The sequence below is a fragment of the Salvelinus fontinalis genome, chromosome 31, assembly GCF_029448725.1.
Source record: "Salvelinus fontinalis isolate EN_2023a chromosome 31, ASM2944872v1, whole genome shotgun sequence".
Lineage (NCBI taxonomy): Eukaryota > Metazoa > Chordata > Actinopteri > Salmoniformes > Salmonidae > Salvelinus > Salvelinus fontinalis.
In genome coordinates this window covers 46,871,689-46,889,477 of record NC_074695.1, presented here as the reverse complement: position 1 = coordinate 46,889,477, position 17,789 = coordinate 46,871,689, and the positions used below count along the sequence as shown (strand labels likewise).

The window sequence follows — 17,789 nt, the reverse complement described above, 5'->3', positions numbered from 1 at the left end:
TTAATATTTGCTATGCTGTAATAAAGGCTTTATACATTTTTTTGTTAGAACAGCCTCTGGTATTTATTTATTTAGTGTTTACATTGTTCCAAATTGTCCGAGAAATTGTATTTCTAATAATAACGCTCCTTTTTCTTGATCTCGTTGTTGTTAATAATAATAAGTAATGTTGTTATCATTAGTAAGCTTTGCATATCAGCCGTGTATAACCACCCTAGAGTTGTAGGCCAAAGAGTGCGTCCTGTTTTAGTCTTAATACCATCATTTAGTTAAGCCTATATTTCAATCCTTATAAACAGTACCAGTCAAAAGTTTGGACACCTACTCATTATTATAATACTTTTTTACTATTTTCTACATTGTCGAAAAATAGTGAAGACTTCAACATGATGAAATAACACGTATGGAATCATGTAGTAACCAAAAAAGTGTTAAACAAATCAAAATATTTGAGATAGTTAAAAGTAGCCACCCTTTGCCTGGATGACAGCTTTGATACTCTTGGCATTCTCTTAACCAGCTTCATGAGGTAGTCACCTGGAATGAATTTCAGTTAACAGGTGTGCCTTGTTAAGTTTAATTTATGGAATTTCTTTCCTTCTTGCATTTGAGCCAATCAGTTGTGTTGTGAGAAGGTAGGGATGGTATACAGAAGATAGCCCCATTTGGTAAAAGACCAAGTCCATATTATGGCAAGAACAGCTCAAATAAGGAAAGAGAAATGGCAGTCCATCATTACTTTAAGACATGAAGGTCAGTCCATCTGGAACATTTCAAGAACTTTGAAAGTTTCTTCAAGTGCAGTCGCAAAAACCATCAAGGGCTATGATGAAACTAGCTCTCGTGAAGACCGCCACAGGAAAGGAAGACACAGCGTTACTTCTGCAGCAGAGGATAACTTCATTAGAGTTACCCGCCTCAGAAATTGCAGCCCAAATAAATGCTTCAGAGTTCAAGTAACAGACACGTCTCAACATCAACTGTTCAGAGGAGACTGCATGAGTCAGGCCTTCATGGTTGAATTGCTACAAAGAAACCACTACTGAAGGACACCAATAACAAGAATAGACTTGCTTGGGCCAAGAAACACGAGCAATGGACATTAGACCGGTGGAGATCTGTCCTTTGGTCTGGAGTCCAAATTTGAGATCTTTGGTTCCAACCACCGTGTCTTTGTGAGACGCAGAGTAGGTGAATGGATGATCTCTGCATGTGTGGTTCCCACCGTGAAGCATGGAGGTGGCGGTGTAGGGGTGCTTTGCTGGTGACACTGTCTGTTTGGCTGCCACAGTATTCTGCAGGAATACGCCATCCCGACTGGTTTGCGATTTAGTGGCACTATCGTTTTTTTTGTAACAGGACAGTGACCCAACACACCTCCAGGCTGTGTAAGGTCTATTTGATAAAGAAGGAGAGTGATGGAATGCTGCATCAGATGACCTGGCCTCCACAATCACTTGACCTCAACACAATTTAAGATAGTTTGGGATGAGTTGGACTGCAGAGTGAAGGAAAAACAGCCAACAAGTGCTCAGCATATGTGGGAACTCCTTGGAAAAGCATTCCAGGTAAAGCTGTTTAAGAGAATGCCAAGAGTGTGCAAAGCTGTCAAGGCAAAGGGTGGCTACTTTGAAGAATATAAAATATATTTAGATTTAACACTTTTTTGGTTACTGCATGATTCCATGTGTTATTTCATAGTTTTGATGTCTTCACTATTTTTCTACAATGTAGAAAATAGTAAAAATATAAACCCTTGAATGAGTAGCTGTGTCAACTTGGAAATTGCATTCACGAATGAATGTGACTGTTTTTAGTCTTTGCTGTAATTAAGGCTTTACAAAAAAAAAACGAAAAACATTACAACTTACTCTCTGGTACGCTTCTAATTTATTGTTGTTTACATTGTTCCAAACGGTCCGAAAAATCATATTGTAATCTGACAGCACACATATGCAGCGCATGCTCCTTACGTTCTTTTTCTTGATCTCCAGTTTTATCCACAACTAGTCAACTGTTTTCCAAACGTCCGACTTGGTCACGTGCACGTGATGCATACATGCGTCACGTAAAGAGAGCAAGGGTTGAGGGAATAGGGAATGTTTTTCCCAAAACAAATGAGGGATTTCAGTAACAGAACTTTTCAGTCAGAAATGGCTGTAATTGCAGTGCGTTCGGAAAGTATTCAGAACCGTGGACTTTTTCCAGATTTTATTTACGTTACAGTAGCCTTATTCTAAAATGTATTGTTTTTTCCCCCTCATCTACACACAATACCCCATAATGACAAATGAAAAACAGGGTTTTAGAAAGAAAAAAATGGAAAAGTCACATTTACGTAAGTATTCAGACCCTTTACTCAGTACTTTGTTGAAGGACCTTTGGCAGCAATTACAGCCTCGATTCTTCTTGGGTATGACGCTACAAACTTGGCACACCTGTATTTAGGGAGTTTCTCCCATCCTCTCAAGCGCCGTCAGGTTAGATGGGGAGTGTTGCTGCACAGCTATTTTCAAGTTTCTCCAGAGATGTTCAAGTCTGGGCTCCTGCTGGGCCACTAGGTCATTCGGAGACTTGTCCCGAAGCAAGTCCTGCGTTGTCTAGGCTGTGTACTTACGGTCGATCTCCTGTTGGAAGGTGAACCTTTGCCCCAGTCTGAAGCCCTGAGCTTTCTGGAGCAGGTTTTCATCAAGGATCTCTCTGTACTTTGCTCCGTTCATCTTTCCCTCAATCCTGCCTAGTCTCCCAGTCCTTGCCGCTGAAAAACAACCCCACAGCATAATGCTGCCACTACCCTGCTTCACCGTAGGGATGGTGCCTGGTTTCCTTCAGACATGACACTTGGCATTCAGGCCAAAGAGTTCAATCTTGATTTCATCAGCCCAGAGAATCTTTAGGTGCCTTTTGGCAAACTTTTACTGAGGAGTGGCTACCGTCTGCCCACTCTACCATAAAGACCTGATTGGTGGAGTGCTGCAGAGATGGTTGTCCTTTTGGAAGGTTCATCTCGACAGAGGAACTCTGGAACTCTGTCAGAGTGACCATCGGGTTTTTGGTCACCTTCCCGACCAAGGCCCTTCTCCCCCGATTGCTCAGTTTGGCCTGGCGGCCAGATCTAGGAAGAGTCTCTTGGTGATTCCAAACTACTTCCATTTAAGAATGATGGAGGCCACTGTGTTCTTGGATCTTCAATGCTGCATAAATGTTTTGGTACCCTTCCCCAGATCTGTGTCTCAGCAGAATCCTATCTTGGACCTCTACGGACAATACCTTCGACCTCATGGCTTGGTTTTCCCCCTGACATGCGCTGTCAACTTTGGGATATGTCTTTTCTGAATCCTCTGTCATTACTTCTTATTACTACCTTCTAATTTGGATAAGGCCAGACACTGGCTTAAAATGACAAAAGTTGAAGTGTCTCCTGATGTTGGTGTATTTACCCATGTTGCATTGTGTACCAGGCAGCAGGAGGCAGTGGGAATTTCAGCTGGTCCTCCTCTAACCTAGCCGTTGCCACAGTGACAGTCAAAGGAGTGATGACGACCGTCAGTGACATCGGCGTCAGTGTGGTGTACGCCCATGATGTACGCAACCCAATGCACTATGGCGTGATGAAGGTGAGACCGTATGTGTATATATATAGATAGATAGCCCCCCACCCTTCATTTTACAGAATAACCTCATTACATTTCTTACGTCTTTTTGAACTGATATTAAAACTGTACTTGTTAGTATATCTATAATGTTTGGAAGAATGTTACGTCAATTCAAATAATTAAACAAGCCCATTGAAAAATTTAACAAGAACTGTTACCGTTGTCTGGACTTCAGCTGACATGTGTCACTGTCCTTCTATCCCCCACCCCCAGGTGTATGTGGTAGAGCCCGTGGGGATGGACTTCTCTCCCTGCCCGGTGGAGGCACGTGTGGGGCTGGTGCTGGAGCTGCCCCTCCGGATCTTTGGCTTGCTAGGGGAGGGGGGAAAGTGGGGAGTGGAGCAGCGGGTGATGCTGAGCGACTGCAGTCACTTTGACCTGCAGGTGGAGGAGGAGACCCAGGGAGTGTTCCAGCTGCTGGAGGGTGAGGCATTCCCTCATACTCTGCTCATAAAAACCTGCAGTTAAAACCCTGACAATACTTTACCTAGCTTGGGGGCAGAGCCTTCAAAAAGACTCTCTGTAGTCTTCGACTTTTATGTCCTTCTCAGATTGGCAATACGGTTTTAATTTCCCTTGATCCACAGAGGAGCACAAGATCTACCACTTACAGTTCATTACTAGCCTTGGATTTGAAGCATCTAAAAATTGTTGTCTGTTGTGTTTCTGTGTTGAGTAAGATGTGTGTGAAAACAGGTAGACTTTGTTGTCCTCTAGGGCCGGGATTGCAGCCATATGTCTCTGTCTGTCTCTCTCCCTCCCTACAGGTGTTAGACTTCAGTGCAGCTTTTGACTTTATTGATTATAGTCTACTGCTGGAAAAACATATGGCTTATGGCTTTACACCCCTTGCTATAATGTGGATAAAGAGTTACTTGTCTAACAGAACACAGAGGGTGTTCTTTAATGGAAGCCTTCCAAATATAATCCAGTTAGAATCAGGAATTCCTCAGAGTAGATGTTTAGGCCCCTTGCTTTTTTTTTTTTTAAATTAATGACATGCCACTGACTTTGAGTAAAGCCAGCGTTTCTATGCATGCGGATGACTCAACACTATACACGTCAGCTACTACAGCGACAACTGACTGCAACACTCAACAAAGAGCTGCAGTTAGTTTCAGAGTGGGTGGCAAGGAAAAAGTTATCCCTAAATATTTCTGAAACTAAAAGTATTGTATTAGGAACAAAACACTCACTAAACCCTAAACCTCAACTAAATCATGTAATAAATTATATTGGAATTGAGCAAGTTGAGATTACTAAACTATTTGGAGTAACCCTAGATTGTAAACTGTCATGGTCAAAACATATTGATGCAGTAGTAGCTAAAATGGGAAGAAGTCTGTCTATAATAAAATGATGCTCTGCCTTCTTAACAACACTATCAACAAGGCAGGTCCTACAGGCCCTAGTTTTGTCGCACCTTGACTACTGTTCAGTCGTGTGGTCAGGTGCCACAATAAAGGACTTAAGAAAATTGCAATTGGCTCAGAACAGGGCAGCACGGCTGGTCCTTGGATGTACACGGAGAGCTAATATTAATTATATGCATGTCAATCTCCTGGCTGAATGTGGAGGAGAGATTGACTTCATCACTACTTTTATTTAAGAGAGGTATTGACATGTTGAATGTGCAGAGCTGTCTGTCTAAACCACTGGCACAAAGCTCGGGCAACCATGCCCCACAAGACATGCCACAAGAGGTCTCTTCACAGTCCCCAAGTCCAGAACAGACTATGGGAGGCACACAGTACTACATAGAGCCATGACTACATGGAACTCTATTCCACATCAAGTAACTGATGCAAGCAGTACAATTAGATTTAAAAAAACAGATTAAAAAACACCTTATGGAACAGCGAGGACTGTGAAACAACACAAACATTGGCACAGACACATGCATACACACACACGCAATAACAAACACACTATACATACACATGGATTTAGTCATGTAGTGGTGGAGTATGGGCCTGAGGGCACACAGTGTGTTGTGAAATCTGTGAATGTATTGTAATGTTTTAAAATGGTATAAATTGCTTTAATTTTGCTGGACCCCAGGAAGAGTAGCTGCTGCTTCGGCAGCAGCTAATGGGGGATCCATAATAAATCCAAATCCAAATCCAGGTAGGCTGGCTCCAGGGCAGGACCACTGCAGTGGGGTACGGGCCCAGGCTCTTGCCCCAGGATACACAACCCTGACGGTCAGCTACACCCATGGCAACGTCCACCTCAGCACCAAGATCACCATTGCTGCCTACCCACCACTCAGAGTGAGTCCATGCCCTCCCTACCTGTACCTTAAGGCATGGCCTATTCACACACGTTCATTTCATATTGGTCTACTTCAACCTCTTCCCCGGTCAAAGCACAAAAGAGACTTGAGATTGAAGTCGTTTTTGTGTATCTTTGTGTTTTGTAAAGCTTGTTTTGAACCCCTGCAAGTACACACCCTGATGAGTTGTCCTTTACCTGGGCTCTTTGTTGTGATGCGATCTAAAAATCTGCTCAGTGATCTTCAGTCACTCTACTCTCCCAGCCAACTCTTCCCCCAGAGCAGAAAAGCCTTTCTCTTAATTGGCGGAAGATTGGGACACGCACACACTTGCGCTAAAGCCTGTCGCATGCTTCCCAGTCGGAACAGTTTGCGCCTATATTATGCCGAAATGTTGTGACTTTTTTTAGATCGTTTTGGTGTTAGGCAGGTTTTTTTTCTCTTAGCTGTTCGCACACCCAACATTTTCTTAAGGGAAATCTAAGTTCAGTAGCCGAAGTAAATTTGAATACAATTTTATTAATCACATGCTTCGAAAACAACAGTTTTGGACTAACAGTAAAATAAATGCTTACTTAAGGGCCCTTCCCAACAGTGCAGAGAGAAAGAAAAGTAAAATACGTAATAATAGATTTAACTTGGCTATATACAAGGGGTACCTGTACCGAGGTGATATGCAGGGTATGAGGTAGTTGAGGTAAATATGTACCTACAACTAGCAATAAATTGACAGATAGCAGCAGCGTATGTGATGAGTCAAAAAGTGTATGCAAAAAGGGTCAATTGCAGATAGTCCGGGTAGCTATTTGGTTAACTATGTAACTAACTATTTAGCAGTCATGGCTTGGGGGTTGAAGCTGTTCAGAGTCCTGTTGGTTCCAAACTTGGCGTATCGGTACCGTTTGCCATGCAGTAGCAAGAGAGAGCAGTCTATAGCTGGAGTCTGTGACAATTTTTAGGGCCTTCCTCTGACACCGCCTGGTATAGAGGTCCTGGATGGCAGGGAGCTCGGCCACAGTGATGTAAGCCCCTTCGTCGGTGACTGGTCAACGGTACTACTCATAGTAGGAGTGGGAACTATGGATGGGATTCTTCAATGAAGTGTTTGTCATTCACTTACTGCACCAAACATCTTAGTTGGATGTAAAATTATGCGACTCTGCAAAAACCTGACAGATTTTGTTTATTTACCTTAGATTAATTCTGACTAATTTGAGGAAGTGTATACTGGGTATGTTGTTGCTATGGCGTCTCAAGAGGGACAAACGGTAAGATTACCGTAATATCAACATTTTTGGGATTATATTAAGGGATTATGCGAGTCACAGACACACACACACACACACACACACTTTCGCAACATGCACACTTTTTCTCTGCGATCGGGGCAGAAGTGCAAGGATCAGCTAGTGTTAAATTACCTCCTGGGTTTCGACAGTGTTTGGTGCGTTTTAATTATGCCCCCATGCACTCAATACACTGATTTGTTTTCTCTCTTGCTGCTTTGGCTCAAGTACTTCCCTGTAATGGAATTGATGTCAACTCGGCCCATAGAATGGACAATTTATGTCAAGCAGAGAGGCATCTCCATTCCCATGCATGGGATCATTTTGTTATGCATCCTCTCTTCCTTGACCATGGGTTTTCATCCCATTAACCCAAGTGCATGGTAAGGCAGTGCTCTTTGGTACACTACCAGGAAATTGTTATTTTAGGAGGTTAAGATAAGCTTCTAATGAGTGAGCCAGACTTGTCGTTACTCTTACTCTGAGAAGGACTCTGGGAGTTTACGCTCCCTTCAAACTGCTACTGTAGCATTTACCAACCTATTACCACGTTGTCTCTGTCTACCTGCTTGACCTAGTTTGGCTGTCTGACTTGAACACATTCATGTGTTATTTTCTTATTGAAAAACCTGAAGTTGAACCATTTAGGATTAGCAGTGTCAAACCTGAGAGCTTTATCCAGAAAACATCTCACAAAAAATAAGCGGTAAATGTTCATCAAATATAATTTGACTCTACAAAATACAGTATGCCACTTCTCCATTCACTAACCTGTACATGCTCTACATGTTGTCATGTGCAGGCTGTGGATCCTGCCTCTGTTGCCTTGGTGACCCTGGGCTCCTCTAAGGACATGCTTTTTGAGGGCGGGCCCAAGCCCTGGGTCCTAGAACCCTCCAAGTTCTTCCGGAACCTAAAGGCTGAGGATGAGAACAGTGTTAGCCTGGCTCTGACCGGGCCCACCTCCCGCAGCTACCTCCGACACTGGGTCAGAGCCACCTGTAGAGCCCTGGGAGAACAGGTGAGGGAATGGGCTTTTCCTTGTTTGGCACCTACTGAATATGGCCCTAGGCTTTGAAAAACGTTCTAGCTCTTTAAGATACACTAGATTAAATGCTTTGTTACAAATGGTAATACGTGTGTTATGAACAAGTAATAAGCGTGTTATAACTACCTCTCCAGGTATTGGCACTTACTGTGGGGAACCAGCCTAGTCTGACCAATCCCTATCCTGCGGTGGAGCCAGCAGTGGTGATGTTTGTGTGCGCCCCTCCCTCTCGCCTCACCTTGGTCCCTGTGTACACAAGTCCCCAACTGGACCTTACCTGCCCTCTGCTGCAGCAGAACAAACAACTGGTGAGGAAAATACAAGGACAGTGTTTACACAGCACACATATAAACACACTTGGCACAGGAGCTGGCTACACAAAAAAGGCGGCGGCGGCAACAGTAAACATGTCGTCCCTCACGATTGATGCATTAAGTGATCTCTATGGCAAGACACATCATTCACCCAAGTGGAGTAAAAAATTGGGCCAGTGGTTGCTGAGATATCGTGTGGGTTAGCTAGACTCATATCCCTGAGTCAAATAGTGATCAAATCAAGTGATCTAAACATGTGCCTGTTATAGCACCACGTGAAGTCGATATGAATATTCTTGCATATATTGAGTCTTGACAGTGTTTGCTACATGTGTACCAAATGTGGTTACAATACAAATATTCTTGACTGATTTTATATGCATTTTTGTTCCAGACCACGTAAATGTTTATTGGTCAATAGTGGCCATGTTGTTTTAGGTACTAGTCTGGAAAATGTTGACCTTTGTCCATAGATGCTACACATCAAATGTAGTGCAGATCGGTCATTTCATGACTTAGGTCAAACTGGGTGAGGGGCGTGACCTTTCAAAGTTTGCTTTTTCAATCTCTTGTAATAGCGCCACCATCTGGCCAATCGGTGTCATTTTGTAAATGCCTGCTCTCTATGGCAAGACGCATCATTCACCTAAGTTTCTTCCAAATCAGGCCGGTGCTGTTTTGAGCGATCGCGTGTGACTAACGTAAGAACGAACATACTAACGGATGGAGACAGATCCACATTCCCCTCCCTAATTTCATTGTGGGGGACAACTAAAGAAATAAGACCATGTCAAGTTTGCCGTTCTGCCTTTCTTAATTGCACCTGGGGGGGGGGGGGGTAAATAAAGTTGTATTGAATTGAATGTCTTCATCCCTGTCTGTTTAATTTAGAAAGAAATAGTGCGTTGGAAGAACTGTGTGACATTATTTGTTGCAGGTGCCTGTCTCGAACTACCGCAACCCTGTGCTGGACCTGGCTGCCTTTGACCAGCAAGGCAGGAAGTTTGACAACTTCAGCTCTCTGAGTATCGTCTGGGAGTCGACCAAGGTGTCCCTGGCCAGTATCGAACCCACCATGCCAATGGAGCTGGAATTACTGCAGGACAGCAACAAACAGAAGAAACTTCATGGTATAATTTTGATATTCCTCATGATGGTATCCTTGCTTGATTTTATTTTTATGCTTTGGTCTAATACCAGGTATAATACCAGTTGTTTTTGAAGGCAATTTCAACAGTTTTGTCCAACCGAAATGTCCTCTTGTGTGTCAGGTCGTCAGATGGTCCTTGTCCACCACCAATCTGGGACTGCTGCTATCACAGTAACAGCTCTGAGTTACCAGGTCCCCCACCTCAAGGCTGCTAAGGTCCTCAGTCCGGTAAGACAGAAACACGACCTTTAGCCGAGAAACATCACACTTATCTTACGTACGTAGACAAGCCACCATTTTGAGAGCCATTGTGAACATTTGCGGGTTTTTCCACTTCCTGTGACTGGCAGGCAGGATGTTGTTGGCTGAGTGTGTGGTGGCCTGTGACCACAGAAAATAAACATTTCATCAGCTTAGAGGTTGCTATAGCAACACAAGACATGAGAGCCGAAAGTCAGATCTTCAAGAACTGTGCAGATGTGACCCACCACCTGGATTCGGTCCTATGTAGTACAATTTGACATTGGATGAAAGTAGAGAGACTGAGCTAGAAAACTGTATATCATACACTGCAGTTGAGGAACAATGGGGAATAGTTCTGCTTTGAAAGTTGATAAACTTGTAACCCCACTTTTGAGAAAATGGTCCGTGAATGTTTTGGTACACATACCGGAGAGCTCTAATTTGTCTACACACATTTAGCAATGTTCACACCCTCTTAAGCCTTAGCCCCACCCATCTCTTAAGGATTCACAGTTTGAAAGTAGTAGCAAAAAGTAGTAGTAAAAATACATTTTATCTAGTTCTTGGCCTATATCCTAATCGGACTTTGATGCAGGTCATGTGCTTCACATTACCGTCTCTGGTAAAAACACACTATATCAAATAAAATCTAGGGTTATTTGTCACATTCACAGTATACAGAAGGTGTAAACGATACAGAAAAATGATTGCTTGCATAGTGGAGTCTTTTGTTTAGACATCTAGCTAGCTAAACAAGGAACTATAATCTGAAATCTAATGCCGCGTTCAAAACTACTGGGATGTTGGAAATATCTGACTTCCGACTTCAGTGCGTTCAACTGGAACTCGGGGAAAAACTAGCTCCGACTGGGGAAACATTTATTTGAATGGTCATCCAACTTGAAATTCCAACTCGGGACTCTTTCTAGAGCTCCGACTTTCTGACCTGAAGATCACTGAAGTGATGATTTGACCTCGTATTTTTTGTATTTCCCAGGTATTTTGAACACGCCAATACTACCATGCACGGCTCTGCAGGTAGCTAAAGCTAACCAACTATGTTCAATGTTAGCTAGCTAACATTAGGCTTTAACTAGAAATGCAAATGGTTTCAGAGATACAAATACTATTACTACACAGATCATATACGTAACATTAGCTAGCGAGCCAGCTAGCCATCCAGTATGCATTAACTTGCAATGAAAACGACTTTCTGGCAAAATTAGAAACTTCTAATATCTGAAAATGTAGCTAAATTTACCCGTCGGGATACATGGATGAACACTTCTCCCTCTCTGTTACGGATGTGAGGGTTGCCCTTAGTTTGAAGATGTAATCCGGAGACCAGTGTTTTATACAACAGTTTTCTTTCTTTTTGGACTCTCTCCGCATTTGGCAGTCGTCTCTCTGCTTCCACCGGGGCATTACACTGATTACAAAACTCGTTCAACTTCTTCCGTGACAACGACACCGTTTCTTCCCAACCATTGTCTTCAGAAGACCCGACCATGTCTGGTTCAATTCAAATGTTTTTACCTAAATCAGGGATTTCCTCATTGTCTGATTCATTTTCAGAGTCAGCATGGCACAATCATCCTCTAGAAAAGTAGTCCATCGCAACTTTTTTCCCTCTGAGCTTTGTCGAGGGCACTATTACATTCAGGGCAGCAATGTTGAGGGAAGTAGAAAAACGTTTTCAGTTCTTCATGATATCTTTCAAAAGAAAGCTGCAGTAGAAAGGATTATCCACACATACTGAGCAGCTCATGTTACAGACAGAAGCGTGCTACTTGTCCAGCCCATCCATTATCTCAACCAATCATGGCTAGTGGGAAGGTTCCTGTATTTTTCCATGGCTAAACCGACCCTCGAAATGTAACAATTTTATTAATATTTACAGATGGCATACAAGTTTGTTATTAAGGCACATGAAAGTTTACATGTTCCCGAAGGCATTTCTGCAATAACAACAACAAAAAACACGTTCAAATGCCTCTCCTGTGAAGTAGTGACGTGAGACATAGGCCTAGTTTCTTGAAATGGGTCACAAATACTAAATTACAGCATTTAGTTTTACCATTGATACTAAGACTTCCCCTATGATTTCACTTGACCTTAACCACAGAACTCAACTTTTTAAGGACACCGCCATGTAGGGTAATCTCATCTTGGTGTCACTCTGACACCTGTAACCATGGCACCCATCCTGTTTTATCTCTCCCTCTTTCTGGCAGTTTGACCCGCTGACCCCTGTCTCAGCCACTCTGGAACTCCTATTGGTGGAAGACGTAACCGTCAGTCCTGAAGCTGTCACCATATACAACCACCCTGACGTGCGGGTAAGAACTGGAGCCTGTGTGAAATGTTCAGTAGTGTTGCAGATAGAAGTGTATGGCATAGAGCTGACAGAATACAATGTGACCCATCCTTCACTGTCGCTGTCAAAGGTAATATCTGTTCCATGTATCCCGTTCCTATGGTCCTCCAGTCTTCCCTCACTCACCACTAGCTGCCATGTAACCCCCTCATTCAGTCTCCCTCTGTATCACTGATTGCTCACAGATCCCAACTAGCTGCCATGTAACTCCCTCATTCAGTCTCCCTCTGTATCACTGATTGCTCACAGATCCCAACTAGCTGCCATGTAACCCCCTCATTCAGTCTCCCTCTGTATCACTGATTGCTCACAGATCCCAACTAGCTGCCATGTAACCCCCTCATTCAGTCTCCCTCTGTATCACTGATTGCTCACAGATCCCAACTAGCTGCCATGTAACCCCCTCATTCAGTCTCCCTCTGTATCACTGATTGCTCACAGATCCCAACTACCTGATAGCACTGGATTATGATGCCTTGAAATTAGAGCTGGGACGATAAACCGAAAGATTATAGACTCCGACCACTTATTGTGGACATTTTGCTGACATCGTTCATTGTAATAAATAACATATAAATCCCTACTAAAGAAATGTGAAGTTTGAAATGAAATAAGTTTGCTAATATGGGTGATTGTTGGTTGGACAATTGATAGCTACAACATTGAAAGTAAAAGTAAGAGTTATTTCTTTTTTTACTTTGGTGCACATTAATGTTATAAACTTATCGTTCAATTTATTGTGGTATGGATCTTTTTCTATATTGCCCATCTCTACTTGAAATATTATACACAGGTGGCCCACTGGCCTGGCTGATACATTACACACAGATGGCCTACTCAGCATGGCTGATAAATTCTGCTGCATGGATACTCACTATAATTACATATTATTACTTGTGACCACGATTTGAAAAACATGTACCTTTTCAGCTGCTATTGTGATGGGCCTTGACTGCTTCTTTGTCATCTTGTCCAGTGTGGTGTCATGCTTTCATCCGTGGCTTCTCCTGTTTGTGTATCCTGCAGGCTGACCTAGCCCTGAGGGAGGGCTCTGGGTATTTCTTTGTCAACACCAGCGTTGGAGGGATAGCAGATGTGGTGTACCAGGAGGCCCAGGGTTCTGCTGAGGTGAGGAGAATCACAGAACACCCAGAATGACAATGCTGCTGAGCATACCACTCTCTTTTGAGTGTACTTTTTACGGGGTTAGCATACCATGGTTAAATAGATGTGTTGTATACCTGTCTTATTTCCTACACCTCCCTTGGCCCCTTATCATCCTACTTTCGAACAATATTGTAGCTGACGTGATGCTCTGAATGCAGCATTGATGAAACATCCGTGTGCCTTGAGAAAGGTGTTGTGAGATAAAATAAAAACGTCCTATAAACCCTTTTGTCACGGTGGCCTCTCCATGTGCTCTAGGTGCATCCAGTCCAGCCGGGGACAGTGCAGGTGATGGTTCATGACCTCTGCCTGGCCTTCCCGGCCCCTGCTACGGCTACGGTCCACATCTCGGACATCCTGGAGGTTTATGTCCGAGTGGTTGACAAGGTCAGTGGCCAGCCTCAATACTTTATCCTGCAGGGCAGAGACCCCAAAGGCTGTGTATCACTGGTTTTCTGAAACCACAGGAAAGTATTGTTCACTATGTGAAGTATTCAAGAAATGGATATATAGATACAAACCAACAGGATTAAGATGCTGTGAATGTTGGTCAATCCTCTCATGGCAATAATGCCAACTTGAATTTGAGTGTAGCTGCTTGTATACTTAGTAAAAAGAAACACAAACAAAACACTTTTATGCAAATAACTAATGCAATTAGAGCCCAAAATAGTGCTTGTCGTGTTAAAAAAAAACATGAACTGGTTTCTTGCAGGTGGAGATTGGTAAATCTGTGAAAGCCCATGTCAGGGTTCTGGATGACAACAAGAAGCCCTTTTTGGCCAAATATTTCCGCTTTTTGAATCTGAAACTCAGTGCAGCGTCCGGTATCATCTCTCTGCAGTAAGTTACTGTTACATTAATGAGTCATATAAGTATAAAGTTTTGTTCTTAGAGCAGATACTATTACATGCACACCTTTGTCTGTGTCACTGGGAATGGAGAAACGGATAGGAATTACTCCTGCATGCACCTCGGCACGTATATTTTGCCTACGTTTCAGTAAAGTAGACATTGAGTTCACCATTCATGTGATGTTTTCCCCAGAGCACTTTCAGATCCCTCCGAGAAGGACACGGCAATCTTCCTGGTCAAAGGCTTAGCAATTGGACAGACGAGCGTGTCTGCTATGCTAGTAGACAAAACTGGAAGAAAGATTGCATCTGCTCCTCAGCAAATCGAGGTAGGAGGGTTTTCACAAGACTCACTGAAACATGTTGTCCAACGATGTTATATTATGCGTGTTGAAAGATGCTCATTTTTGTGTTTCGTTTTTCCCTTAGGTGTTCCCACCATTCAAACTGATCCCCAGGAAAATGACTCTGATAATCGGAGCCATGATGCAGGTACATTGGATTGTTGCATTTCCAGTGTATTGTGGGAAAACTCTGGTCTCTGCCACTTGCTGTCCCCCACACTGATAAGACAGGTGGTCCTGTTTGGAGAATCTCCTTTTGTGAAGATAATTATGAATCACCATACGCTTTAAAATAGGCCTTTCCAGCTTACCCGTTGAGCAACTGCTCGTTTGTGTTCTTTGCATTTGTGAAGCTCTCCACGTGCTATTTAATTGCTGAATATTAAGTAATTGTAAATACACACACCCTGTGAGTAACCTGTTGATTTAATCTCCAAATCTATCGTGTTGATTATTCTAACAGACCATGCATGATTTGATTGCCTTGAGAAATTGAAAGACCCCACATTGACAAGAGTTGAACACGCTGTCAGTATCCTCAGGGCCAGTCAAGTGGAACTGATAGTCTACCATATTCATGACACACACACAGACACCACCCTTTAACTCGTCTCCATGTTCTAGATCACATCCGAGGGCGGCCCACAGCCCCAGTCCAACATCCTCTTCTCCATGGCCAATGAGGAGATGGCATCTGTCAACGACATGGGTCATGTCAGGGGCGTTGCCATTGGCAACGTCACGGTTACAGGACTGGTTCAAGCTGTCGATGCCGAGACTGGGAAGCTTGTTGTTGTCTCTCAGGTAAAATACCTGAACATCATCGGTACATCATCTCTTTTTCACCAACTGAAAGTGATGTACTTCTATTCTAATGTTTCCTATGAACAGGATCAAGTAGAGGTCGAAGTTGTGCAATTGAGGGCCATTCGCATCCGGGCCCCTATCACCAGAATGAAGACTGGGACACGGGTAACGCATGATAAATTAACTCTAATCTCAAATGGTCTCTGACAGTTTCCACAGAACATGCATCACTCTAAGTGAGATGCGTTATATTGTGAATATCAAGACTTACAGACGTGTGAGCTGCTTTGAGTTGCCTCATCCTGTCCCTTCTCCTAGATGCCTGTGTATGTGATAGGGCTTACCAGCAGTCAGACCCCCTTCTCCTTTGGCAACACCCTGCCTGGCCTCACCTTCCATTGGTCCACCACCAAGAGAGACATCCTGGACCTCCAATCACGACATGCCGAGGTGGGAACCAGTTTTTGATATTGAGTTTTTCTTCTTGATGAGTGACAAAGGTTCCATTCAAGGCCACATGCACTTTAGTTTTCAACTGATTCTATAATAAGCCATAAATAGTGTAGTGGAAAAACTATTTTGATTCATTTATAGATGAGTCGGATCTTTTGTTTCGAGCTCCTATGATCCTTTGTATCAGAGTGACTGAATTAGGACAAAATGATGCTCCACCTTCACCAGAGAAACAACATCTGATATGTCTACTGTCTCATTTCTAACTCTATTTCTGCTTTAATTTACTGCTTTAAAATGCTATCTCTTTGTAGGCCTCTTTTCAGCTCCAGTCAGAGCATAACTTTGCTATGAGCGTAACAGGGAAGACTAAAGGAAGGACAGGGCTGAAGGTGGTGCTCAAAGTCAACGACCCAAAGGCTGGACAACTGGAGAGGAAGCTACTAGAGCTCAGTGATGAACTTCAGATCCAGGTACTATACTTATGTAGGCATCTACAGTACCAGTCAAAAGTTTGGACACACCTACTCATTCAATGGTTTTTCCTTATTTGTACTATTTTCTACATTGTAGAATAATAGTAAAGACATCAAAACTATGAAATAACACACGTGGAATCTTATAGTAACCAAAAAGTGTTAAACAAATCAAAATATATTTTATATTTGACATTCTTCAAAGTTTCAACCCATTGCCTTGATGACAGCTTTGCACAACCTTGGCATTCTCTCAACCAGCTTCAACTGGAATGATTTTCCAACAGTCTTGAAGGAGTTCCCACATATGCTGAGCACTTGTTGGCTGCTTTTCCTTCACTCTGCGATCCAACTCATCTTAAGCCATCTCAATTGGGTTGAGATCGGGTGATTGTGGAGTCCAGGTCATCTGATGCAGTACTCCATCACTCTCCTTCTTGGTCTAATAGCCTTTACACAGCCTGGAGGTGTGTTGGGTCATTGTCCTGTTGAAAAATAAATGATGATCCCACTAAGTGCAAACCAGATGGGATGGTGTATTGCTGCAGAATGCTGTGGTAGCCATGCTGGTTAAGTGTGACTTGAATTCTAAATAAATCAGACAGTATCACCAGCAAAGCACCCTCCTCCTCCATGGTGGGAACCACACATGCAGAGATCATCCGTTCACCTACCCTGCGTCTCACAAAGACACTGCGGTTGGAACCAAAAATCTCACATTTGGACTCCAGACCAAAGGACAGATATCCACAAGGTTAATGTCCATTGCTCATGTTTCTTGGCCCAAGCTAGTCTTTTCTTATTATTGGTGTCTTATGGGTGTCTTCTTTGCAGCAATTCGACCATGAAGCCCTGATTTTTATGCAGTCTCCTCTGAACAGTTGATGTTGAGATGTGTCTGTTACTTGAACTCTGAAGCATTTATTTGGCTGCAATTTCTTAGGCTGGTAAGTCTAATGAACTTATCCTCTGCAGCAGAGGTAACTCTGTGTCTTCCTTTCCTGTGGCGGTCCTCATGAGAGCCTGTTTCATCATAGCGCTTGATGGTTTTTGCAACTGCACTTGGAGAAACTTTCTAAGTTCTTGACATTCTCCACATTGACTGACCTTCATGTCTTACAACAATGACGGACTGTCATTTGTCTTAGCTTATTTGACCTGTTCTTGCCGTAATATGGACTTGATCTTTTACCAAATATGGCTATCTTATGTATACCACCCCTACCTTGTCACAACACAACTGATTGAGTCAAACGCATTATGAAGGAAAGAAATTACACAAATGAACTTTTAACAAGGCACACCTGTAATTGAAATGCATTCCAGGTGACAACCTCAT

General features: G+C 43.0%; 1 protein-coding gene across 1 annotated transcript in view; it reads left to right on the top strand.

Annotated features, from left to right (window-relative positions):
- The window catches only part of nup210 (nucleoporin 210), a 51,632-nt gene that overhangs the window by 13,580 nt on the left and 20,263 nt on the right, over positions 1–17,789 (top strand). Inside the window, exons 12-28 of the mRNA XM_055892973.1 lie at positions 3,462–3,617; positions 3,870–4,080; positions 5,784–5,929; positions 8,020–8,238; positions 8,400–8,573; positions 9,517–9,709; positions 9,851–9,957; positions 12,207–12,311; positions 13,376–13,477; positions 13,775–13,903; positions 14,232–14,359; positions 14,564–14,699; positions 14,800–14,862; positions 15,339–15,518; positions 15,606–15,686; positions 15,840–15,971; positions 16,289–16,447. Of these exons, the coding sequence (XP_055748948.1) occupies positions 3,462–3,617; positions 3,870–4,080; positions 5,784–5,929; positions 8,020–8,238; positions 8,400–8,573; positions 9,517–9,709; positions 9,851–9,957; positions 12,207–12,311; positions 13,376–13,477; positions 13,775–13,903; positions 14,232–14,359; positions 14,564–14,699; positions 14,800–14,862; positions 15,339–15,518; positions 15,606–15,686; positions 15,840–15,971; positions 16,289–16,447 (2,421 nt within the window). The remainder of the gene's footprint in view (positions 1–3,461; positions 3,618–3,869; positions 4,081–5,783; positions 5,930–8,019; positions 8,239–8,399; positions 8,574–9,516; positions 9,710–9,850; positions 9,958–12,206; positions 12,312–13,375; positions 13,478–13,774; positions 13,904–14,231; positions 14,360–14,563; positions 14,700–14,799; positions 14,863–15,338; positions 15,519–15,605; positions 15,687–15,839; positions 15,972–16,288; positions 16,448–17,789) is intronic.